We start from the raw sequence: 27,180 nt of genomic DNA on the forward strand, positions 1-27,180 counted from the left end.
ACTTCTCATGCTTCAAGGATTTTTACTATAATAGAAATCTACAGGAACATAACACCTTCGAACTTCACTGCCTCAATGTGTCTTAGACAGACATGGTGAGAATGCATTCCTGTGAGTTTTACTTGCTGAAATAAAGCACACATAGGGTTTAGTAGCCAAACAAATATGCTGACTTTACTTACGATTTTAGAAGCTACCTTTTCTTGTCAAAGAGCTTTGCAACAATAATCTGAAAAAAAAACCAAACAAACCAATATGTCAATTTTAGAAATGGGTAAATTAGAGAAAATTGAAATACCTGTGTTTATATATGTAGTAAAACTCAGAGCTGGAATATGAGTCATACAAATGGATAAAATTTCTCTCATTCAATAAGAGAATAAAATCTTCTATCATAATGAAACCCATAATTTCCCTAATTTATCTCCTTTTATAGGTTCATATGTTTCTACAGAATCCTGAGGTGGTAATTCAGTGTTTCTACCATGTGATTGGCATCTCATCTTTTATACATGTCAAAGGCAAGTTTTTATACCCATTAAAAAATACACAAGCTTGAATGTGCTACATATAATGTTTAAGATTTTTAAGTTAATGTTTCAAGATGAAGTAGTTCAAAAACTCAGACAACAATACTGAATAACATAAAAATCATATGCTCAGGACCTGGTTTTTTCACACTTTCACATTATTCCATATTTGCTTTTGTTGTAGTTGGGGTTCTCTCTAAAATCCTTGGTATTTCTATTACCTTTGCTCCTTCTCAGAGGTAATCTGGTCTCATTAATTCAATGTTTATCATTTATAGTTAGGTTTTCTAATATTTCCATACTTGCATTTATCTCTAATAACATATAATTTAATTTTGCAGAATTTTGAGCTTGATATAAATGATATCCTATTACAGGTATTATTTTGCAAATTGCTTTGTTTTACTTAACATTATGTTTGTGAGCATCGCCTGTATTAACGTATGTGTTGCTCTGGTTTGTTTATTTTGACTGTTATATATTTATAGCATTCTATTTTGTGACTGTATCCCACAATGTATTGTTTCTCTTATTGATGGACATTTCAATTATTTCTAATTCTTTCCATTTTCAACCAGTGCTGTGCTGCCGTAAAATCTTGAACATTTCTCTTCGTATACACATGGAAGAATTTCTCTGCTAGAAAAGAAGATGCCGAGTTGTAGGGAATATACACCTTCAACTTCACTAGACATTACCAATTTACAGCTCATTCACTGCATATGAGAGTTCCCTTTATCCACATTTTTTTCCTTAAAGTAAGTTACATGCTTTCTTGTTATAAAGTAACATACTGTGATCCCTTTCTCCTCTTTGACCTCAGGGTATATTCAGCTACGTAGCTGCCAGACATTTTCTTCATCAAGATCATGGATCATCATTACACAGTAGGGAAGAACCATATCAATTCCTCCACCATGGTTTGCAGCAAGAGAGGTTTGTTTCATTCTGTGGGAGGAAGATATCAGGAATATTGAAAAGGGGCACCTCTCCCTGCTTCCATATGGAGGGAATGTGTGATTAAAGATTGACTATCTCCAAGTGAGTCCTCTGCAAATAAACATACAGATTTCACAGGATAAGACTCACGGAATTGTGTAGCCTGGGAATCACTAAACATCCTTACCCCTTCACCCCCAGATTCTCCTAGAAAGATTTATATTAAAAAGCTCATTTTGTCTTTGGAATGAGGCACCTTTGGTATGCGTTGTGTGACCATCCGGGAGTCAGCAAATTTCCCCATCCTCCCTCCATCCCCCAGAAAGTGATACACCTCTTTTGCCTAGTGCTCTCATTCTGATGTTCCAGGTAGCATCGAGTTTGCCTGATATTACAGCAAGACATTAACCTCTTCACTTCCTAACTGCCTCATTGATGATAGGAGAATCAGAGGGAGAGTTGGGAATCAGAGGGAAAGCATTATCTCAACACAGCCGGAATGTAGCAAATCCTGAAATGTAACTCAGTCCTGCTTCTTAGAAAAATGTTTTTTCTACTATACCATTTTTCCAAAATGATTCCCTTCAGTTTCTCTAGTTTGTCCTCTGAGGTGGGTGTTTTTTGTGTCTTTTTTTTTGTATTTTCTAGAGAAAATTGGGTTTTATGATATATTTCTAGAAATGATATATAAGCATGAACTTTAGACTCAATATTATATAGACCCTCTGCATACAGTATTCTGTCTCCTGTCAAGTCGTACAAGACACAGAATTTCAGAGCAAGAAGGGATCCTCAAAAAGATCCTCAAAAAACCCTGTATGTATGTATGTGTATATATATATATATATATATATATATATATATATATATATATATGTGTGTGTGTGTGTGTGTGTGTGTGTATATATGCATATATATACACATATATATGTATACACACATGCACACACACACGCACACACATGTATATATATACATATACATATACATATACATATATATATATATATATATATATTTTTTTTTTTTTTTTTTTTTTTTTTTTTTAGTAGGCTTCACACCAAGCACAGAGCCCAACACAGGGCTTGAGCTCACAGGCCTGAGATCAAGACTTGAGCTGAGACCAACAGTCAGATTCTTAACTGACTGAGCTGCCCAGACATCTGGTAAAATTAAATATGGGAAGAGGGTGTCTGCTAGAAACATGCAGAGCCATAGTCATATTAATATTTCCTTATTGTAACAGTAAAGAAAGAATAAAACTAAACTACAAAATCCTACCAAACAGAGATAACTATTAAAATATCAGTGTCTGTTTCTCCAACTGAAGGAAGCATTAACAGGAGAATAGATAACTAAATTGGGTATTTACTTAACACCACAATAATTACCATAATCCTCTTGGGTTTGATTTCAGTCTAGGCATTTATTAAAATGTCTTGAGCAAATTATTTAATCTCCCCGAGCCTCAGTTTCCCCATCTGTAAATACAGGGAAATAGTTTTGAGGATTAGATGTAATACATTAGAAACTGAGAACAATATCTGCCAATTATCAGTGCTAGATAAAGCCTAACTCTTATTCTAAGTGAAAACGTAGATTGTGCTTCATTACGATAGGAAAGATATTTTTATATTTCATGTATATTTTATTTGGCTGTATACACATAGTTTTACATAGAGTACTCTGTATTTTTCAATGTGCTGTGTGTTTCTCCCTTTATTTTCTTAAAGTTTATTTATTTATTTTGAGCGAGAGAGCACAAGTGCAAGTGGGGGAGGGGGAAAAAGAGAGGGAGAAAGAGAATCCCAAGCAGGCTCAGTGCTGTCAGCACAGATCCCCATGTGGGGCTCAATCCCACGAACCTTGAGATCATGACCTGCGCTGAAATCAAGAGTCGGACACTTCACCAGCTGAGCCACCCAGGCACCCCTCTCTCTCCTTTTTTATAAAGCAAGCTATCAGATCAATCAAAAACTTGATTATGTTGACACAATTTTATCTTAGGAACTGGCATCCTGCTAGGCCACACCCAAAAAGTAATTATGTCGTGGGAAAGACAACCAGTTCGGTGGAAGCATTTATATCACACACCAAACCACAACTTCCTCTTGAGCAGTTAGATTTATATGTGCATTACAGATCAGAAAAAAGTGACAAGGTCTATAAAATATGACTTATATTAATATTAAGAATATGTGTATAATACACAAACATATATTTAAATTAGGAGAAAATATGCCAGAATGTTATCATGTACTTTTCTACATTTTCTGAATTCCCAGTATGAATTATGGTACTTTTATAATAAGAAAATTCATAAAAGAAAAGTAAAGGGATGTCTTCTCCCCTCTGTTAATTGTTTATATCTGAAACATAATACTTTTTTTAATGTTTGTTTATTTGACAGAGAGAGTGAGCAGGAGCAGAGGAGTGGCAGAGAGAGAGGGAGAGAATCTCCAGCAGTTTCATGCGGGGCTTAGTCTCACCAGCTGTGAGATCATGACCTGAGCTGAAATCAAGAGTCAGACACTTAACTGACTGCGTCAACCCAGGCACCCCAATACATTTTTTAATGGAAGACAAAGACAAGTCTGCAGGTGTCCAAATTGATATAATACTTCAATACATGACTGACGGAATACTTTATGTCATGAGTTAGGCTGCCTCTTCATGGCTTTGACTGTGCTGCTGCAACTGCCTGTATCCCCTTTTCTCCTTTTGCCTCCAACATTCCAGTATCACCTTAAAGAAGAAAATTTAACCGTATCTCCAGGTACAACTTGTTTCTCCTACTGATTTGAGATCTTATTAATTACCAAGAATTGACCTCTCCTATCTTTGTGACCCACTGTGGCTTGAACATAAATATATTTATCATGAAGCTGAAACCATTTTTTTTTGCACTTTTCCAAGGAGATACCTGTACCTTGGGATTACAGACTGTAATTCATCTTTGTTTCCCCAGTATTTAACAGAATAGGTGCTCTGTGAATATTTGTTAAAGTAGAAAGGAGAAAGAGGGAGAGGGAATGAAGGATGGATTGTGTTAAATTGGAAATAGGCTATTGTAATGGACAATAGGGCTTCAGTCAAGAGAATTCTCTTTAAGAATGGCAGGAATTAGTCTGAAAGGAATCTGGCTGCTTTCAGTGTTAAGTTTTTATCTGTATCCATCCTAACCCAGCTATGATTGTGTATAGGTCCAGGGAGAATAAAAGGGGCTGTGTGTCAGTTGAAAGGTCTGTTTCACTAGACTCAGTAATGATTTGGGACTCCACCATCTCTGCTGTGGAATGCTTCTTTTTACAACTGAACATAACATACTTCACCAGTGCAGAGGCATTAGCGTAGTGGCGGTAGTAATGCTGGCTTTTGCCACCATAGGCCACTGGACATGGTGCCATTAAAATAAAGACAAAACAGTTTTGGAGGACAGAAGCTGGGAAATCTCCATCATGTTAGTGATCCTGGCTGTGACATCAGCAAATCTTAAGAGTAGCTGGTATTCAATAAATAGCAGTGATATAGATGGCCTGATTCTAAGGCCACCAAGAGCTATCTCTTCTTAGGGCAGATCCATCTTCTTGGGGCAGCATCTCTATAGAATTGTTAAGGCTGGTGGTGGCTGTGGAATCCTGAATTAGTTAAAAGAATTTAATTAGAAGTTAACTTCTTTACCAATTTATTTATCATAGTCCTAAGTTTTTGCAGGTGCTGGACACATAGGAGTGGAATGAATTTTCTTTTCTTATAGAGCTATAATTTTAGGAGGAAGAAACAGAAAATAAATAGATGAGTAAATAAATAATGTAATTTCAGGTGTTTACACCCAGGATGCAAAAGAACGGAATCCAGGATGACTTCTAGGTTTTGGAGAACGATTATGCTGTTTACTGAAACACAGAGTGCTGGGGTTTCAGTGGGCAAAATCAATGTTTGATTTTGGATAAGTAAATTTTGAGACGTTGACTTGCATGGAAACATTGATTAACCAGTTGGATAAAGGATTAACCAGTTGGATCACAGCAATGAATTTCCACTGCAGAAAGCCTGAAATTAGGGCTAAGAACATTGGTAGTGCAGCCTGGAGCAGTAAGTAAAGGCTGACAGCCAGCGGCTCCCTGGACTGACTTGTTGTCCTTATATCCCGTCTAGGGGTATTCCCACATATGTTCAAGGATGTTTGCTCTGAAAGGAAAGGAGCTGGAATTGTTTGAGGAGCACGTGGGAACTTGAAGGGAGCAAGATTTGAGTGCTAACGCTCATGTGATCTCATTGATACCTACAAATTAGTAAGGTATGGTGTGTTCTGGTAATAGATGCACATGCAAAGTGTTGCATGTAATTATGTAACAAAGTGTCCCACTGCGATTGTGTGTTTTCACAGTATGAGTAATTCATAACATTACTGTCTCCAGGTTAGTGATGTTATATTAGTGGAGACAGTGTGGTATAATAGGAGAGTACTGGATTTGGAGCCAAAGTGAGGTAATTCTCCTTGAATGAAGAACATGTTGCCTCAGCTGCTGGATGTCCTATTGGCAGACAGTCTTCAGCTGTCACCTTCAGGGATTGCTTCCATTGCAGACAAGCATGTTTGCTAAGCTCACAACCGTTCCTGGGGTGGCCCACATCCAAAGTGGAAAGACTGTTTACAGACCACAGAGAGAGCTAGGCCTCAGAAGCCCAACAGTTCTCATGCTGGATGTTTGAGTCTTCCCAGCCCAGGCATCAAATATGTGAGTAAAAGTTTTAAGGTGACCTCAGCCCCAGTGATCACCTAACTACCACTGCATGACCCCAAGTGAGGATTGACTAGCTAAGCCTAGTCAACCCTCAGATGAGCAAACTAAATGAGTGTCATTATTTTAAGCCACCATTTCAAGGTGGTTTGTTCACAGCTATGAATAACTGCAAGTATAATTGAATTATTTTACTTCTTTCTGCCTCAATCTCTCTATGATATGGGAATCATTTTATTAAAACTTCTGAACCTATCTCATGAGAATGTTGTGGAAATAACCTTAATAGTGTATGTAAACTTGCTTTATAAGCTGTAAGATGCATTAGAGGTACAATTTATTATAATTATCACCATAAATCATCATTAACTGGGAAGCGAGTGTACAGAATACCAGAAGAGCATGGCTTCTGATTTCAAGGGACAATGATACCAGCTTTCAGTTAATTATAATTTATCCTAAGCACATAAAGATTCGTGGTCTACATATGGGGAAAAATTAAATGTAAATAGAAGGGTCTTAAATGGGAAGGGGAATGGAAGTCAAGAAGTAGGTTTAAAAACAATAATGTAACATTCACTTTTCTTTATCTAGCTCTTCCATATGTCTCAGATCAGAACAGTATTTTCAAGTATACTTATAGAGGGTACAATTTTGTCCTGTCCAGCTTCAAACATAGAAACTTGGCACTTAACAATTTGCTCTTTTGCACTCACTTAGCATCACCCCATCCTGTGTTTGTTCTCTTCCCCTATATACTTCAAATGCCTGTATCTCCAACTTGATATAAATGTATGTAAAGAAACATTCCAGAGATTTTTCATAAACAACCATAGGAGTTACATAACACATGCTTATAAAATAAATATAAAATCTAAATAGTGCAAATGTGATTTGAAAGATAATAAAGGATCGATGATTACTTACTACCAAGCTTTTTAAAAATTTCTTTGAAAATTGGGAATTCAACTACCAATGTGACCAGATTTTTAAAAAATTTTATTGATTTTCTAGATTCCAAGATTTTCCCCAAATCTTCATTAATGCAGCCTGCCAATTATTCCAGTTTCTGCTCCTTCCTTGGCTTTCTGGGCACCTCTGGGATTGCACTTCCTGAGCCCCTTATGGCTAACAGTTGTGGTAAATTGTGAGTGTAAATTATTTTACTTTGGGTGGAACATTTTATTTTAGTTTTTATTTTTAAATTTTGTTTATTTTGAGACACACACACACACACACACACACACACGAGTTGGAGAGGGGCAGAGAGAGAGAGAGAACCCCAATCCCAAGCAGGATTCGTGCTGTCAGCTCGGAGTCTGATGCGGGGCTCGATCCCACAAACCATGAGACCATGACCTGAGCCAGAATCAAGAGTCAGACACCCAACTGACTGAGCCACCCAGGTGCCCAAGTTGGGTGGGGCAATTTAATTCTGGTTTTAGACCATCCCAGAGCTCATGTTCCCTCTGGAAGAGATCCCTCTTCCCCCTGCTGACCTACAGTGGATCTATAACATGAGCAAGAAATAAACAGTCGTTGCTTTTTAAACCTGTGATATTTTTTTGTTTTTGTTCTGTTTTCTTTTCCCATAACATAACTTCCTGATACAATCTTACTGATAGAGCCCCTAATACTTAGTGACCAGAACTGATTGATGGGCTTGGCAAAGCTTGAGGACAGCTGAATCACAGCTCAAGTACAATTTCTCTCCTTTCCAGTTCTTTGTCAGTGGAATATAAATTGGTTTAGTAATTCAGCACTTAATTTGAGATGCCAACTTGTTACCACAGCGAGCACAAGCCAGCACTTCTAATCATATGTACTCTTTAGGCTTTCCAAATTCTATGTTAAACGTTGCTAAAATAGGCTAGCTATAGTGTCTCAAATTATATCTGGAGTTTCCCGAGGTGGGTTCCACAGAGAATACAGTGAGACTAGAGATTGGTATGCAGAAAGTTAATGCGAGAGTGCTGTCCAGAACAACACCTGTGACCAAGTGCAGAAAACAGAAGTGGCCCCAGGGAGATGCCAAACTACGATGCAATCACAAGGCCTCAGCTGACTGTATGGACAGCTATTTAGATGGCCCTTTCTATTTGCCCTAGTTGAAGCAAAGGAGCTTTTGTGTCTATGCACCAACCATTCACTGGCGGTAACTGATCACAGAGAGGTGTCATTTCAGCTGGGCAGCTTGCTTCAGAGGAGAGCAAACTGGGAAGGGGCTCAGTTGTGAGCTATCAGCAGCCACCACTCCTGGCAGCTGAAGGAACTTCTGCCTCTGTCCTGAAGGGGAGTCTGTGGTGCAACCCAGCATCTGGTACAAGAGTAATAGAAATTCCTAATAAGATCACTGGAGCCTATACTAGGTTATCTCCTATGGAAACTGCTACCTCTTAGTTTTTGTCCACAATGATCTGTGCACTTAGACTGTTGTTTCCCAACTCCAACTGTCAGAAGCATATTTACCCTTAAGGATTCAGCTCAGACACCATCCAGGAAAACCCTACCAGGAAATACCTCTTGATGTTGTTTTCAGCTATGATTGTTTTTCCTCTTTTGGACTCTCTTGACACTCGACGCCAGTCCTGTGTTATCAGTTTGCTTTGAATGGGGAAAAGGTCCTCTAAGTGAATGACTATGAAGCTGCTCATCAAATCTGAGGCGTAGAGAATTGAAGATGGAAGATGGTAGGGTTGGGGGGATAACATGAGAAATTCAGATAGGACATTCTAGTGCCATTTGTTTCTCTGGGGTCCCACACAGATGACACTAAGCCTGGGAGACCCAGAGTATCTGCTGTTCCATGTTATGTCCTGTAAGCTAGGTTCTTCTCTCTTTCTCCATATTCTGTGGACTTTCCTTATTATTATCCTAAAGCTTCAGTAGAAGATTGTTTACATGTACCATTCTTGACTTGTCCTTGTTTCAGAGACTTAGAGGGAGAGCTTGGCCTTGTTTCAGAGACTTAGAGGGAGAACACGTAGTTTCCAGGCCTTCTGCCCCCATTCCCACCCCTGACTCCATCCCATGATGGTTGTGGTGTTAGATATTGAAAATTTTGCTGAGGGTGAGGGAAATGTCAGAGAATAAGAATCTGAGCTGTCAGGTCTAACTGTTCTTTTCTAAGTAGAACTCCTCCCTAGAGAGTCAACCTCTGCTTATCTGTTTTAATTTTTATTTTGCAGGGAAGTAATTTCTTTATACTTTAAATTAACATTATTCATATGCACGTTTTATTTCTTCATTAGACCTTAATTTACTTGAGATAAACAGTAAATTTGGGGAAATCACTGGAAGACTTAATTTTCCCATTGGCAAAATGAGTGGCTATAATTCTTCAAGGGCTCTTCTATCTGCAGAAGTTACTAATTTTATGTGAGTCAGCCTAAAATGATAGGATGTCACAATTCTAGAAAGGTTGAGAATACCTTATCTCTGGTTTCCATATTAGTTTGCTGGCAGATATGCTGCCTACATTTTTTTGTTACTGTCAAGCAAAATAACTGCTCTGGAACAGAGGGCGAGAATAACACAAAGAAAGTAAAACAAAGAAATTGCACAACAGCCATCATCAGGAACTCAGGGGCAATTTGACTTAAAGCAGCTTGAAATTTTAAAGGAAAAACAGAAAATGCAATCTGTTTTCTCTTCTGCTTCCTGTTTCTTCTTTAAATAAGCACAGTCTATCTCCCCAAAGATTTCCCCCTAAAAAGAAAACACATTGCACAGCTTGTCCTATAATTTAAATCACAATTAAGCTTCCAGTTAGAATGTATCATCATAAATCTGCTATAAATCCCCCAGTGTTCCCTTAAATTCCCTTACCCTTAAACAGCATGACCCCAGGTTTATTTTCCCTAGACATAAAAAGTTGAATTATAGCTTATTTATGAGTTTCATGAATAAGACTAATTTGATTGCCATTTGTAGAGAAATTCTCACCAGGTTATTACACTCCTAGATCCCATTAACTAATAAAAACTATACAAAATAAAAATGACTTCAAATTAGCTCAAGCAAGATTGCTGGCAACATTTCTTTATATAAAAAGAAGATGCCACTGACCATCACTATGAAGAATATTTCCTCCTGTTGCCCCTGCTCAGCACTTTGACCTATGTTAAATACAACCTACTTTTTATATACATTTACAAATCTGCCTTTTAGCCTGTCATTTATTCTTGGTGGGATATTGCTCCTTCACTGAGAATCTACTCCCTGTGAACAGTGGTTAAAGTTGTTTAGATTTTATGTTTTGACCTAAACCTGGGTACCCACTATAAATCCAGACTTGACTTGAGAATGTCCAGCATCTGGTAAAATAGGTCAGCTGAGGTTTCAATGACTCGAGGGCTTCAGTAATCACAGAGAAAGGAAAATGACCGGAGGCATTAAGACTGCTAGCTACTTCTAGGGCAGTGTAAGATTATTGCAAAAAGTCATGCTTTGTAATCAATAAAATAACAACTGATAGCCACTACAGTATAAGCTCCATAAGGCAGAAATTTTTTGTTGTACTGTTCACTGACATTGTAAGCACTCAAGCATTTGTTGAATAAATGGATGGACTTTAGTCCTGGCTTTTTTCTATGACCAAAGTCTAGTTCTGTGATCCTGCTTCTTCATCTATAAAATGGAGATAAAAATAAAAGAATTGTTGAGTTACATAAAGTAACTTTGGAGAAGTGTTTGGAACTTGTGCAGCACAAGTATAAATACATCAATATTTTAAACAATAAAATTTTTAATAACTTAATAAGATGCCTCAAGCTAAGTCTGAAATAAGATTGTTTTAAATCCCTTGAAGGACAATGATGGGCAAAACTGTTTGAAATTTGCAAGCACTGTTTTTTCCCCTAAAATGTGAAGGATTAGTTAAACTTTTAGGCCTGAAAAGACTCTGTTTTTGGAGAATCCTCTGAATGGATATTCAAGTTTATACAAATGTAGAACAATGACTCTCTGCTGAAATAGAAAGATTTTAGATATACAGCATAAAGAAAATAAACAGCATGCTTAATATTGTAACATTTTTATTAATTTAGGCAGAATCTGTCTTAAAAATATGTTTCCCTACTATGTATCGATCTCAATTATTCTATGTCTGTACATTATTGCTTGTCCTTATAGAAGTCGATAAGCATTTTGTTTTTCCAAGCAGTGACCCATAGAGATTGGGAGAGGAGACCTAGAAATGGCAGAAAAGAGTGAAAGACATGATTTTCATTGCCATAGGAACACATTGTCACAAAGGACATAAAGAGAATTTAATTTGGATTGCTGAAGCCCCACATGAATATCCCACAAATGCTGTATTTTGAAGTAAAACAACAACAACAACAACCTCAAACTCTTAGAAATGTATTAATGTTACATTATCCTGGCCTGAAGTCCCTTGGGAAGCAAAGGGCAAGACCCCACCCTTATGGATGGGAGTGGGATTTGGGGAGAATGGAGTATTCAGAGAATGGAGACTGAAAGGGAATAGCCAGAGGGCTGTGGATTCTCTATCTGCCACCCACCCAGAGTGGGGAGGAGGTAGAATGGAAGTCAATGTTTAGAGATAGGGTCAGAATGGGAAAGGGAGGAGAGTGATCAAGGTAATTCCTGAGGTTCTGTGCATGTTAATGTTTGATGGAGTATACAGGTAACTCTAGGAATTTTTAAAAGGGCAAAAGTACAGGGGCGCCTGTGTGGCGCAGTCAGTTAAGCGTCCGACTTCAGCCAGGTCACGATCTCACGGTCCATGAGTTCGAGCCCCGCGTCAGGCTCTGGGCTGATGGCTCAGAGCCTGGAGCCTGTTTCTGATTCTGTGTCTCCCTCTCTCTCTGTCCCTTCCCCGTTCATGCTCTGTCTCTCTCTGTCCCAAAAATAAATAAACGTTGAAAAAATAAAAAAAATAAAAAAATAAAAAAAAAAAAGGCAAAAGTACAACAAAACAACAACCAATGTTCATCTGAAAAATCTAAAAAACAGAATGAGTATTCTCTGGTTTAGAAAGAACGACCACCTTTATAATCTTTATATGTCCTTGTAGCTGTTCAACAGTTCAGTAAATATTTATGGAGCACAACTGTGTCAACAACTGGGCTGGATGCTAAGTTTACAGACTAATAAGGCAAGACCACTGATATCAAGGTGCTCACAGTGGGGAGAAACAGCATATAAATGATTAAATACAATAACATGTTAACAGGAGTCTGTGTGTGTAATAAAGGAGCACAAAGGAGGAGTAGTAATTATACTGGGCAACAAGCAGGAGGTGGTGATATTTGAATCATATTCTTTCAGTCTGAAACTGCAGCTGTTCCTCTGCATAATAGATGCCTGTTTTTACTTTACAGGTCAAAAAAGTAGGATGGGGAAACTATATGGTACTGACAGCCCTCTGAAGCGAAACACTGGAATGTGTATTCCATGGCAGATTACTCAGTTTTGTGATTATCACAGTGGTCACTGATGGTATTACACAAATAGAACACTGCTAGCTGGCATAAAAAAATTGCTTCAATGTTATATCAGTGAGAAATAATCACTACCATTAACTTGCTGAACTTTAAAATATTGAATAATTTGTGGAATATATTAAATATTGCAATATTCTGCATTTTCAAGTCTTTTTTGAAATCTGTTCTTTCCCTTTACCTTAATCAGAAAGCGGCAAATGAACCCTCTAAACTTATTCATATACAACCAATATTTATTGTCTACCATGTGCTAAGCATTGAGGTATGTCACAAAGATACGTCACAATAGGAATAAAGGTCAGAAGAAAAACCTGAATGAAGGACTAAGAGATTAAATAGGGTGCAAGTAATTCCTCCAGAAATGGATCAGATCTGGGGACTGAAATAGAAATAGAAATGCACATGGGGGGAGATATAGAGACGATGGGTATTTCAAGTTCAGCGTGTGCAAAAACACAGAGATGGAGAACATCAACATTTCAGAAATGACACAAAGTTTTTTAAAATGGCACATACAGGGACACCTGGGTAGCTCAGTCGGTTAAGCTTCTGACTCTTGATTTTGACTCAGGTCAGGTGTCTCGTGGTTTGTGAAATCAAGCCTCACAGTGGGCTCTGCACTGACAGCGACGAGCCTGTTTGGGAGTCTCTCTTCCTCTCTCTCTGTCCCTCTCCCATTCGTGCTGTCTCTCAAAATAAGTAAAGAAACTTAAAAAATAAAATGGCACATACAATGCTCCATTATCTGAGGCTTCTGTGATCTCCTACACTAAATCTTGATACTTCTTGCATCAAACATTATGTCTCTTCTATGCCCTTGACTGTGCAGTCTACTTTATTTATAATGCATTCTACTCTTTTTCTCTGGTTATGTCTTTATACAGGTCATCTCTACTCAACTATGGACTCCTTAGGGACAGACTCACATCTTATTCATCTTTGTATCCCAACACTTAACATACTCCTTGGCATAAGGTAGGCATTCTATAAATGCTTTTTGAATTCATTCATTCATTCATCCATCCATTAACAAAGTTATCACATTATCTTTTGTCATTGGTTGGTGCTTGGTTTACAGTAAGGAACACAAAAAAAAAAAGACAAGGTGATCTAAGGAAGAAAGAGGAGACTGGGAAAGTAGGTTGAGAATAAATTATGGAAAGCCTGGCATGCCACCTTAAAGAGATTAGAATTAATTCTGTAGGCAATTTTCACCAAGGGTTTACACAGAATGAAGAGATATCATATTTCTGATAGAGTAACATAAGTATTTTGTAGAACTTTAGAGAGGGCAGAGAGTGGCACTAATAAGTACTACAGAAGTAGGAATTTAAGTCAGAATTCAAAGAATAAGAAATACTTGTGACTCTAGAGAATTGAAAAACAATGTAGATGACTACAGAGAAAATGTTAATTACAGAAGAGGCAGAATTTGTGAAATAAAAATCTAAGGGTGAAGATGTGTTTGGATCTCATAAGAAATAATAGTAATAAAAGGGAACCAATTGGAAGAAGATAAAGCAGATGTGTATGGATTTGAAATAAAAAGTAAGATACCATCATGACATAGAGAACAATGAATAAAATGAGAATTGTATTTGAGACAAAGGAGCCAGTAATTATCTCTATAAAGGAAGGGGTGTGGCAGAACAGAAGAGGTAAGCTGAGTAGCTTTGGCCATAAACCATGGAAGTGATAAAAGCCTGGAGAGCTGAAAAACTAAAATTACAAATATGAAATAAGAAGGGGTGCCAAGGTGACTCAGTCAGTTAAGCGTCCATCTCTCTCTCTCTTTTTTTTTTTTAACTTATTTTTATTTTTTGAGAGAGAGAGGGCGCAAGTGAGCCAGGGACAGAGAGAGGGAGAGGCTGAGAGAGAGAAGCAGGGGTCACCCGAAGTGGGTGAGCTCACCTGATGCGAGACTCATCATGACCTGAGCTGAAGTCAGGTGCTGAACCAACTGAGCCATCCAGGCTCCAGTATCATATCCAACTCTTGATTTCAGCTCAGGTCATGATCTCAAGATTTGTGAGATTGAGCCCCGTGCTGTCAGTGAGGAGCCTGCTTGGGATTCTCTGTCTCTCCTCTCTCTCTCTCTCTTAAAATAAACAAACTTAAAAATATACATATATGAAATAAGAAGATATTGCATTTTATGAATATTGTGTGAAAATATTTTCTTAAAGAGCTGGTTGGCACAAGACTTCTCTGTTTTCTTAGGAAAAGCTACTTTCTATATGGAATGTAAGAATGTGAAAGCAAGGCTTGAAGGAGCAAAACAAAGATCTGACTTACGTTTTCAAAAATGAGACCTCCTCTAATATGGTTGAACTTCCCTTTATAAACTAATACTGGATAAAATATAATTATTGTTATATAAGCCATATGCCAAACTCAACAGCAAAAAAACAAAAAAATATAGGAAACTCACAGTGCCAGAAATAAACTGAAAAACAGAAGAGCAGAAACTGATGCCATGGCAGCCCTCCCAACATTTTATCCTTAGTTATACGGCCCAGGAGCCAGCTGCCGGGTTCCAGTGCACAAGAACAAGGCCTTGAGCCTCAGTGAGGCAGAGAAGCAGGAAAATCCTGGAGGCTTAAACAACAGCCAGTCACTGGGACTGGAAAAATTCCACCTCCTAGTCTGGAAGAAGCAAAGAAGCTTGTTCTTTGCTTGGGGCTTTGAATAGGGGTTAAAAACAAAAGGTACCTGTGAGAAATAAAACACCTCGGCCTGCAAGATATAAATTTACAGTATCTGCATAATTCAGGAACTACAAACTGAGAAATAATCATTTACAAATGCCCCAGGATATTTAAGAGCCAAAGAACCCTGGCAGAAACAAATACATAACTGTTCTGAAGGGACTCTTTCACAACTCAGGGCATAAGAGACTTCCATAAAACAAAACAACGCCATCCCAGAACAGCACCACGGGAGGATATAAATCACTATGAGTAAAACTCAGCAAATGTTGTAAACAGTAGAGTTAGGAACTCAAAAGCTGGAAATAATAGAAGTACCTGAAAGAGAAGATAAAGACACTTGATTAAAGAGGCCAACTAATGGAAATTATGATGAAAGAATATAGGTAGATTTCACAAAGAACCAAACAGAACATGTAGTACTAAAAATAATATTGTCACTGAAATGAAAATGAATGGGTCTAACCAGATCCCATAGGTGAATGAATATAGTCACCTCTTTTTCTGTTCCTTATTTCAAATTATGCTCAGCTATATTTCTTGTCATACAGGCTATATGTGGTGTATTCAAAATGTGCTGCCATGCAGTACAATTTTACAATATGAACTTCCCATCATTATCAGTTCATGCCCTTGAACCCCCGTTTATCTCTCAACAAAATGAATCAACCTTTCCTTACATCTGCAGTCAAGGTAAAGTCCTTTTATTTTTTTCTTCTGTCCTAAATTGCAGGGAGAGAGGATTCATCAACGTCCCAAGAAGAGCTACTTTAGGACTCTATAATTAGAAATGTGCATCCAGGGAAAGAGGGTCCTTCCCAGTGCTCTGGAAGAAAAGACCAAATCTTTTTCCTAGGTCCCTCTTATGGCTTGATCAGTGCCCCTGTTGGTACTGCTGCCTTGTACATAAGGACTAAAACTCTACCAGCCTGCCCATCTTGAAGCTTTCAAAAGATTTTGATCCATGATAATGAAACAACAACAGTGCTCTATTTTTACTACATTTACTCTGCAGCCTATCTTTACTTCCAGACTTTCCCTTTCCAAATGAGGGGAGTGTTAGTGGCTTTGTGCCTTGGTCTTCTTCACTTCCCTGTGATCTTAGGAGGCAGTTGTAAGTAAGCCATTAGTTATTTTGTCATCGTTCCATACGAACAGAAATTCCTTACTGTTCCTGGCCTGCTGGAAAACTAAAACAGATACATATCTCTCCCTTTATAAGCAATTTTCATTTAAGTAAGTACTTTCAGTGGGAGTAGGTATGTATAGTCTTATAACTACTCATAAGTGCTCATCCAGAAGTGCATTTGCGTATGTTTTCATTCATTTGACTTAAATATATGTGAATTATTAATCTATTAAATAAGTGCAAAGGCTAATTGTGTCCATTTTCACCCCAAAGAAATGTTTATTTCACAACTAGGTAAAACCCATTTTAGGGTTTGTTGGCAAATTAAAATTCTTTACTCACAAAGTGATGGAGACATAGTTGAAAATAAATGTATATTAAAATTGAATACACCATTTGTAACCAGGATGGAGCCAGACAGTAGAATGCTAAGCGAAGTAAGTCAGAGAGAGACATACCGTATGATTACACTCACGTGGAATTTAAGAAACAAACGAGCAAAGAGAGAGAAAGAGACAAACCAAGAAACAAGACTCTCAACTAGAGAACAAACTGATGGTTACCAGAAGGGAAGTGGGTGGGGGGAATGGGTGAGATAGGTGATCGGGGGATTAAGGATTGCACTTGTAATGAGCACCGAATGATGTATAGATGTGAGGAATCACTATATTGAATACCTGAAACTAATGTAACACTCTATATGTTAACTATACTGGAATTAAAAACTTAAAAAAAAATTGAATAGAACCAACATATGTGAGCTGTAGAATGTAGGGAATGCAGAAACCAAGGCAAAGAGATAAATGCTTAACTAAAAGATGTTAGGCCAGTAACCACTGACATTACAGAAGGAGGTGGGATATGACAATACATAGTTCTTAAGGAAACAAAACTAACCCCCCCCCCCAAAAAAAAAAAAAAACTTATTTTATCCTCTTAGGAAGAGAATGAATTTCAAAACATAGGCCCATTATTGGCGGTTCTTGATAGTTCTACTGGCGTCCAATGCTGCAAAGCCATTCCTGGGTGAAGAAATTTTAAACATATGGCTTAAAATAGCATACCAGCTACACCATCTTTTTATACCTCACATAGGGACAGCACGACAGTGCAATCTGCCGCTGTCCCTCCTTAGTAGTATCAGAACGCTCAACTGTGAGTAAACTGGTCAGTTTTGTTTGTTGATAACAGCCCACACTGATAAATACAGAATCCTATTAATGGTACTGGATTCTGAACACGAAGAGGAATAGTATATAACCATTTAACAATACGCGATATGAAGCTACACTGCTTGGGACCAAATCCCAGCTTCTCCACTTATTACTTGGAGTAAGTTGCTTGACCTGTGTTCGCTCACCTGTGAAATGAAAACAATGTCACGGGTTTCACAGAGTTGCGACAGGATTTGAAAGCCCTTGGAACCCAGCCTGGCATAAATATTAACAATCCGGTTTCCAAAGAAATTCTGTGAAATGTTAGTTCTGCCACTGCTTTAACGGAAGTGCAGGGAAGGAAACACCTATTTGCCCACCACCTGCCAGCCCCACACAATTTCCTATGGGATCAGCACAGCTCTCGACAGCGAGTACTAACGTCCCGCCCCCACGCGAAATTTGAGATGAAAAAGCCCGCCAGAGACCGGAGCCGCGAGGGGCGGAGCCAGAACGCCACCCCCCCAACAGTGCCCCGAAGTTCCGCGCCTTCCAGCACCGACAAAGCACAGATTCTATTTTTGACAAATCTGAGCCAAATCGGATAAATTCTGAGTCTTCTGAAATACACTGGTAACACTACTTAGAAGCCTTCCCGCCTCCCTGCCTTCAGGACTCTGAGAAAGCTGCCGTCCGCACCAGCTAGTTTCTCCCCTCCCTCCCCCCGCAAAACCCGCGAGACTCTGGACGGGGCGGGGCCTCCGGGACAGCCAGAGGCCAGATGGGACTTAAAGTGGGGTGGGGTTGGCGAGACGCGAGGCCCTTGGCTGCAGTACGGGGCTGCCCGTGGGGTGCCGGACGCCGAGCTCAGCAAATGCCGCTTTCTCCTTTAGTCTTCAGGTCCCAGCTCTTGCATCCCTGGAGTTACCATTGTCGTGACGCTCTTTCCTATCCCTCTGTCACTTTGATTGTTCGATGGGAGGGAAAATTAGAACCTCTGAGTTAGGCATCTCGTAGGCACCTGGCAATGAAATCTGCAGTGGAGGTGGGGTCCTTTGCTCGCGCCGAAATTCAAAGGCATAAACATTTCCGGCCTGGGTGTAGATCGCGGAGCGGGTGTCTTAGCCACTATGTTGCAATTCGCTTAGTAGCGCCCAAGGCCAGGCAAGGGTGAACCCAGTCTCTGTTCTTGTGACCAGGAGTAGCTTCTGGGGAGCCTCAAGCCCGGAGGGCCTGGCGCAGTGGTGAGGCAGGTGGGTGAGCGGGGCCGGTTGGGCCTAGTCAGGCATTCCTGGCTGGAGAGGAGGATGGGGGGGGGGGGGTGGGGGGGGTGGTGTGTGTGTGTGTGTGTGTGTGTGTGTGTGTAAGGAGGGATTAGCAAGACTGGCTGGAGAGGAGGATGGGGGGGTGGGGGGGGGGGTGTGTGTGTGGTGTGTGTGTGTGTGTGTGTGGTGTGTGTGGTGTGTGTGTGTGTGTGTGTGTGTGTGTGTAAGGAGGGATTAGCAAGACTGGACCTCGAACTAAAATTAGTCCTAAAGGGTTCCTGGAAGAATGTCTACTTTCTCTCCAGCCTTGGAGTGGTGCAAACAATTGTTGATAGAAAGGCCTGGTGGGGCGAGGGAACAGGCTGAGTGAAAACAGAATCTCGAGAATATATGGGATTCATCTGTTTAAGTAAATGTTGACTGACTCCCCGCGCCCTCGAGTCAGGCACTATTAGGGCATACAGCGGTGGAACAGGCGAAGATTTTACAGAAACTTTCATTATGGTAGTTTGGGTAGACAAATACAAAAATACTGTTTAGCGTCATCTTTTTAATTTCTTAAATGTTTATTTATTTTTGAGAGAAACAGAGTGCGAGTTGGGGAGGGGCAGAGCGAGAGGGAGACAGAATCCAAGCAGGCTCCAGGCTCTGAGCTGTCAGCACAGAGCCCCATGGGGGGCTGGAGCCCACGAACCTGAGATCAAGAGGCTTCACCGACTGAGCTACCCAGGCACCCCAGTTTAGCGTCATCTTTAAGTACAGTGAAGGAAAAGGCAGAGGGGATGGGGACAGGTGCGTTTTTATATAGAGAAGTCAGGACCTCAGTATGGTGACATTTAAGCAAAGTCGTGAGTGTAGTAAAGGAGAGTGAGTCATGTCTGTATCAGGGAGAAGGACACTGGGGGCAGAGGGAGTGGGATATGAAATAATCGGTAGTTTCTGTTAAGAGTATGATAAAGATGGAAGGGAAGGCTGGAAAATTAAGTCGTTGACTTCCAGGTTGAATTAATGGTTTAATTAACTTCTAATTAAGTTGGAAAAAGTGTCCTTACTTCAGAGGAAGTAGCTCAGCAAGTGGCTCTTTTATTTATATTAAGCCATTAAGTCGTTTTTATGTTTTAGTCTTTCTACATACGTCATGATTCCAGATTTCTGTTCCACTTATTGTATTTCTGTTTTGTACAGAACTGCTTTGTGGCCTGTTTGATTCCTAGCAGTTTACCTGTCCAAGTCAGTAGTGAAGATGCATGTTAAGTCAATCATTCTTGAGGGATTTAAGTCCTATGCTCAGAGGACTGAAGTCAATGGTTTTGACCCCCTCTTCAATGCTATCACCGGTTTAAATGGTAGTGGGAAATCCAACATATTGGACTCCATCTGCTTTTTGCTGGGCATCTCCAACCTGTCTCAGGTAAACTTTCTGATATATATGAATTATAAGTTTGGGGAACCTCAAGAGAATCCTCATTGAATTTGGACACTATTGCCAGTTTTCATTTGCATTTTTAAGTTTATGTGAATTATCTTTTTTTTTTTTTCATTTCTATTGGGTTTTTACTGAACTTAACCTACCATTCTTTGTTTAAAATTAGAATAAAGCTTGAGTTTTCTATAATCCAGGACACTTTTTTTTTGTTTGTTTTTTTGAATGAAGTATAGTTGTCATAATCTAGGGCACTTTTAAAAGCCTTGACTGCATTCACTATAGGAGGGGGGGTCAGTAAAGTTTTTTGTAAGAATCAAATAACTTGTCTTATAATGTCAAACAACTTACGAGTACTTTAGTACTTTACCAAATTCTGAAATAACCATACAGAATTATTCAATATGTTTTTATATGGAGTTTAAATACAGTGCATATACTTCACTGCGGTCCTTTAGAGGTAGATGTTATTACTCTACTTTTTTTTCTACTCTATTTATAGATGAGAAAATAGAAATTTAGTGTTGCCTAAGGTTCATCCCCTTAAGGTATTTGGAGCAACCCTCAAACTCGGGCATTTGGGAGTCTTATTCCAGAAGCTGTATTCCTACCCGCTCACTCTGCGTTATAATGCCTTTTCAGGATCTAATGGGATTGGATGAATAGTGAAATTCTTAGATGCCGTCTTCCTAAATCTTTCAAATGAACTTCAGCTACGAAATGAATAGAAAACAATCCAGTGCAGGGTTGGAACAGTTTTGTGGGGAAAGGCACTCATTTTATGTGGTTTCCCATTTTCCTTGCTTTCCTTGCCTGGCTGGCTACTTAGTGGATACTACATGGGTGGTTTTCCAACAGTAAGAAACCCATTTTTAGTGCCATTTTATGCAATATGGGGTTTTGTAATTGACAAACTTTTCTTTTGTTTTAGGTTCGGGCTTCTAATTTACAAGATTTAGTTTACAAAAATGGGCAGGCTGGTATTACCAAAGCCTCCGTGTCAATCACATTTGATAATTCTGACAAAAAGCAAAGTCCTTTAGGATTTGAGGTTCATGATGAAATTACAGTAACGAGGCAGGTGAGTGACTCCTAAATATTTGGATATCTAAGAACTTTTGTCTGACACGGTTTTTGGCAATGAGACTGCTGGAGAGAGAAAGTTTATGAGCAAAATTGATCAAAAACTGACTAGGTTTCTTAAGAATATCTTCCTTATGTTAAAAATTTGATCGTGCAAATTCCACCATTTACCAAGAGGATTGAAAGGGATCTAAAAAGCCATCAATCAGGATAAGCACTAATAACTATGCTTTAAATCTTGAACTATACTTGAATTTTCTCTGTACTGGAGTACCTATAATAGTTGGGATCTTGCCATCTTCTGAGGTAACCTATTGTTACTGGATGAGTCTAATTAGAAAGTTATTCCTATAAAATGAGCTGAAGTACTGTCATCAAATTTTACACATTAAATCTGATTCTTTGAGAGCATCAAAAAGCAAATCTAATGTATTCCATGTTTTAATATTTAGGTGTTTAAATATTTAATATTTAAGCTAAATCTCTCTAGGTATTTGAATTGATAATTGTTTCTATTTCCTTAACTTGTCTGATCACACTGAATACAAACTTGCTCTAGGTTCTTTATGCCTTTTTTAAATTATTTTTAATGCATGGTATATCAAATTGCATGTCCCAGAATTGGTCTCCTTAGGACAGGATTAAGCAGAATTGTCACTTCTTTCATTTTACGTACTCTTCTATTTTCCCCAGTATGTCTTTGGAGAGTTCATAATATGTTATGAGTTCATATCCACTTCACTTAAACTCTGATTTTTTAAATGTGTGTTATTAGCTGTGTTACTGCCATTTCTGTATGTAAGCAGGTTTTTGAAACCAAAGCAGGGACCATACATTGTCCCTTTTTCTTACTATAGTCCTACAGTGTTTTTACTTTGTCAGTTTTATGTTTAAAAATTCTGTTAAGTCCTTTTGACTCTCCATCTTAGCATTATGTAATTTATTGATTCCCTTTTCTATTTTAATAAAAACCTCTAGTTAAAAAAAAAAGTAAGGCATTGACTAGTTTGAGACAAAATCCTGTTCTTTGTCATTAAGCATCCATCAAATACTCACCTTTTAGGAATTTTTAGTAAGTCTCCTACTAATCTACCTAAAATTCCTGTCCTCATATAATCCATATGCCTATATTTTCACCAAATTTTTGTTAGAAGGACTTTGTTAAAATACTTACGTGTATACTAGGTTTATTGTTCCAAATATAGTAGTATGTGATCTATCAGCTTAATGCTTCTGTCAAGAAAAGAACTGAATTAACACTCATTCAGTATTTTATTAAGTGTTTGGTATGTGCTGGGCAATCTTGAAAGCCCTGGGAAATACAGATAGAAGAAGGACCTCAAAATAGGATGGGTGAGATGATTATGCCCAATAAGTGACAATGTAAGTGCTATAGCAGAGTGTGAACACGCTGATGTCTGGTATAAGTTGTTCTTTGAAGCTCCATAATTACTCTTTTTCTTTCAAGTATTCACAAGTCATGTCTTTATTGACCCATTTTAGAATCTTGTCAAGGATCAAACTATCACACTGCTATCAAACTCCTTGTCTTTAGTTTTTAGTATCTGACTTCTGTTTTTTGGAAATTAAAAAGTGGAGGAAGGAGGGGTTAACCTCTGAGGGTGGGAAAATTCTAAAGAATGATTAGGTATAGAATATGTTTTATACATACTAGGAAACATAAAGTCAAAAGTGACCTTAGAGATTTAGTCCAACGCATGAGAGATTAGGAGGCTTGTGTGTGGAATGTCCTTGGATTAGAAACCAATTGACCTGACTCTGTATTCTTTTTGACCATGTCACACTTCCTCCATTATTTATTCAGGATTGGTTTTATTTATCATTAGTAGGACAGAACAAACAAGTGAAATATATTTGGAAAGGTATCATCTTACTTCAAGATTTATATATTCATTTATATCTTTTAAAATATTTCCCTTTTAGGTGGTTATTGGTGGTAGAAATAAATATTTAATCAATGGAGTAAATGCAAACAATACCAGAGTACAAGATCTCTTCTGTTCTGTTGGCCTTAACGTTAACAACCCTCACTTTCTCATCATGCAGGTATTTTGTTTGTGGCCTTTATATACACTTTGACATTGTTTATTTTTTATGATACTATAATACGGGAATTGCTTCTTTTTGGGTTTTCCGTTTTTTATATACCATTACACTGGTGTTTGGGCACCTGTTAAGAGGTTGATTTAGTTAATATGTACTGATGTGTTCTAACATACACATTTGAAGTTTGAAGAATGTCTAGAAATAATTTTCCTTGACTTACAAGAATACATTATAAAATTTTTTAAAAAGATATTGTCATAATATATTCCTTTTAAAGGAATTCCTTTGAGTGTTGGACTCAAGCATTTTGTTATTTCAAATATATATTAAATTTTAAGAAATGTTTTTACTTAGGGGCACCTAGGTGGCTCAGTCAGTTAAGTGTTGGACTTCGCTCAAGTCCTTATCTCACGGGTTCATGAGTTCATGCCCCACATCGGGCTCTGTGCTGACAGCTCAGAGCCTGGAGCCTGCTTCAGATTCTGTGTCTCCCTCTCTTTTTGCCCCTCCCCCGCTCATGCTCTGTCTCTGTCTCAAAATTAAACACTAAAAAAAAAAAAAAAAAAAAAATTTTCTTACATGGAGACTTATTCAAATGAAAATTAAGTGCTAATATTATCTTGTCCTTACTTGCCCCATCCAACTGTCCTCTTAGAAAGTTACAGCAAGGTCAATGGCAGGATCCTGATGGGACCAAAATAATGTTATTTTCAGTATATCACAGCCTCAAGGCTGAAAATTTATTTTAAATGAATCGAAATCATAAGTAATATGATGGTCTGAGAATTGGGTAGTGGAATTTTGTTTTGGTTTTTTTTGGTACTGATAATCTGGCATTGAAATAAAATATGTAACTATTCTATTTGAGGCCCAGAATTTCTATTTCTAGAAATTATCTTGGAGTGCAGCAAGTAAAAAGAAAAATCAAAAGATGTCCAACAATTATGCTAAATTGTATATACTTATGTATTTATATACTTATTGGAGACTTCTGTATCATTAATATTGTTTCAGAAATATGATCTGAGTTGACTTTGTGTTATTTAAAAACTATATTACTGGTAAGTGAAAGTGTGAATAGCAGAATTCTAGAAGAAACATCTTTTCATGTAGGTAAGAGAAAGAATTCCCAAAAGGTTGGTATATTAGGATATAACAACTTCAGTGCAGGTAAATGTGTATGCCTTTAGTTGACTCTAATTTGTTATCATTACAGTAACTGCCATTTTATTTTTCAGGGCCGAATTACAAAAGTATTGAACATGAAACCTCCAGAGGTAAAGATACTATTTGTAGACAATAAAAGTAATAATTGTAGATACTGTTTTAATCTTCTAAGTCAATTTTTAAACATAATTTCTTCTATTCTTAAAATTCTTAGGAACATTATTAAGAATAATTAGTAAAGAAAGTTTTTTGTTTTTTTTTATTATTTGGCACTCTGGCCCCCTACCTTTTTAAAGCTATATGACATTACCTTTCTGAGCTTTAGTTTCCTCATCCATAAATTAGAGTCAAGAGTCCTTACCTCAGGTATTTTTTGAGGATTAAATGAGAATGTATAAGAAAAGGCACGGGTGGAACATTGTCGAGCAGATTTTTTTAACATTTTTTTTTAATGAAGGTATAAGTGACCTATTAGTTTCAGGTGTGCAATATAGTGATTAATATATGTAGACATTGCAAAATGATCCTTATAAGTCTAGTTAACATCCATTACCACATAGTTTCAATTTTCTTTTTCTTATAACTTTTAAGGTTTATCTTCTTAGCTCTTAGCAACTTTCAAATATAGTATTATTAACTGTATTTTTACAGTTTTATTAACTGTAGTCACCATCCTATACCTTATATCCCCAGAATGTTTGTAACTGGAAGGTTGTACCTTTGATCACCTGTACCCATTTTGTCCACCCTTTAACCCCTATTTCTGGCAACCCCTAATATGTTCTCCAGGATCTCATTTTTTTTCTTTTTAGATTCTACATACAAATACGATTATACAGTATTTCTCTATCTCTGCCTGACTTACTTCACTTAGCATAAAACCCTCCAGTTCCATCCACATTGTCACAAATGGCAAGATTGCATTTGTTTTAGGGGCGCCTGGGTGGCTCAGTCGGTTAAGCATCCGACGTTCGGCTCAGATCATGATCTCACGGTCTGTGAGTTCGAGCCCGGCGTCAGGCTCTGTGCTGACAGCTTAGAGCCTGGAGCCTGCTTCACATTCTGTGTCTCCCTCTCTCTCTGCCCCTCCCCCACTCACGCTCTGTCTCTCTCTGTCTCAAAAATAAATAAACATTAAAAAAAAAAATTTAAGATTGCATTTGTTTTAAATAGCTGAATAATAGTCTATTGTGTATATATACCACATTTTCTTTATCTGTTCATCACCAACACTTAGGTTGTTTCCATGTCTTGGTATTATAATGCTGCAGTGAACATGGGGATGCAGGTATCTTTTCAAGTTAGTGTCTTTGTTTTCTTTGGCTAAATACCCAGAAATATAATTGCTATATCATATGGTGGTTCTATTTTTAATCTTTTAAGGAATCTTCATAGTTTTCCATAATGGCTGCACCAATTTACATTCTTATCAACAATATAGAAAAGGTTTCCCTTTTCTCCACATTATCACCAGCACCTGTTATTTCTTGTCTTTGTGATAATAGCTATTCTAACAGGTAGTTATCTCATGGTTTTAATTTGCATTTCCCTGATGTAATGATGTTGAATACCTTTCATATACCTTTCATCTATCTTTTGTGAAAAAAATGTTCGCATCCTCTGCCCAGGTTTTAATTAGATTGTTTTTTTCCTATTGTGTTGTATATGCAAGTTTTTTATGTATTTTGATATTAACCCCTTAGCAGATTAATGATTTACAACTACTTTTTCCTCTTCTCTAGGTTACCGCCTTTTCATTTTGTTTATGTTTTCCTTTGCTATGCAGAAGGTTTTCAGTCAGAAGGTAGTTCAGTCAGATAGAGTCCCACTTGTTAATTTTTGCTTTCGTTGCCTTTGCTTTTGGTGTCAAATCCAAAAAATTTTTCACTATGACCAGTGTCAAGGAGCTTAACTTCTGTGTTTTCTTCTAAGAGTTTTATTGCCCAGTATTAAAAGAAATTTTGACTGTATCAAGCAGCCTTTCTCAACCAGTGTTCCATGTCAGACTTAAACCCTACAGAAAAAGATTTCAGTGAAATTAATTCATTGCATTCAGTGGATTGCTTAGGGTATTAAGACTTAAAGTTTTTTTTTCTTGGAGCCCCCTTGAAAAGAGTTGGTGTAAAGGAATGAATGTTTTCAACAAGAACAAAGGCTCTTTAGTTACTATTTTTTATTGAGAACTAAGGGGAAAACTGATAATTGGTAATAGCAGTCTGATTTGAACGTAGGTCATGCATATTTTCTTTAGATAATGTCTTAAGGGAAACTTCTAATTTGAAACCTGCCAAATACATAGAAATGAGAATAGTTTTGAGAGAAATAATCCTTTTGAGATAAGGATTGATGGTGTGTAGAAGCTTCTGAAAAGGGAGTGCTGGTAAAATTGTTTTACTTAGGAAATTATAATTGATAAGTACTTGCCTTTTTTAGAGTGCTTTTTACATGAATTATTTTGTGTAATTCTCAACAGTGTTGTGAGATATTATCCATACGCTAT

General features: G+C 37.8%; 1 protein-coding gene and 1 long non-coding RNA gene across 4 annotated transcripts in view; both read left to right on the forward strand.

Annotated features, from left to right (window-relative positions):
* Window positions 1-1,114: 1,114 nt before the first annotated feature.
* On the forward strand, window positions 1,115-16,565 carry LOC132663131 (uncharacterized). Its single transcript, XR_009602926.3, has 3 exons — window positions 1,115-1,288; window positions 13,569-13,659; window positions 16,126-16,565. It is a non-coding gene; the product is annotated as an uncharacterized LOC132663131 (long non-coding RNA).
* A 2,164-nt stretch (window positions 16,566-18,729) lies between these two features.
* Window positions 18,730-27,180, forward strand: part of SMC2 (structural maintenance of chromosomes 2) — a 69,422-nt gene continuing 60,971 nt past the window's right edge. For 2 of the 3 annotated variants that reach the window (XM_060609143.3, XM_060609144.3), the window contains exons 1-5: window positions 18,731-18,928; window positions 20,126-20,351; window positions 21,295-21,444; window positions 23,391-23,513; window positions 24,752-24,790. In XM_060609143.3, coding sequence (XP_060465126.1) covers window positions 20,184-20,351; window positions 21,295-21,444; window positions 23,391-23,513; window positions 24,752-24,790 — 480 coding nt within the window. In that variant the 5' untranslated portion in view covers window positions 18,731-18,928; window positions 20,126-20,183. Of the gene's footprint in view, window positions 18,929-20,125; window positions 20,352-21,294; window positions 21,445-23,390; window positions 23,514-24,751; window positions 24,791-27,180 lie in introns of all 3 variants that reach the window. The other variant, XM_060609145.3, reaches the window with a different exon arrangement.

The sequence above is a fragment of the Panthera onca genome, chromosome D4 (genome assembly GCF_046562875.1).
Source record: "Panthera onca isolate mPanOnc1 chromosome D4, mPanOnc1 haplotype 2, whole genome shotgun sequence".
NCBI lineage: Eukaryota > Metazoa > Chordata > Mammalia > Carnivora > Felidae > Panthera > Panthera onca.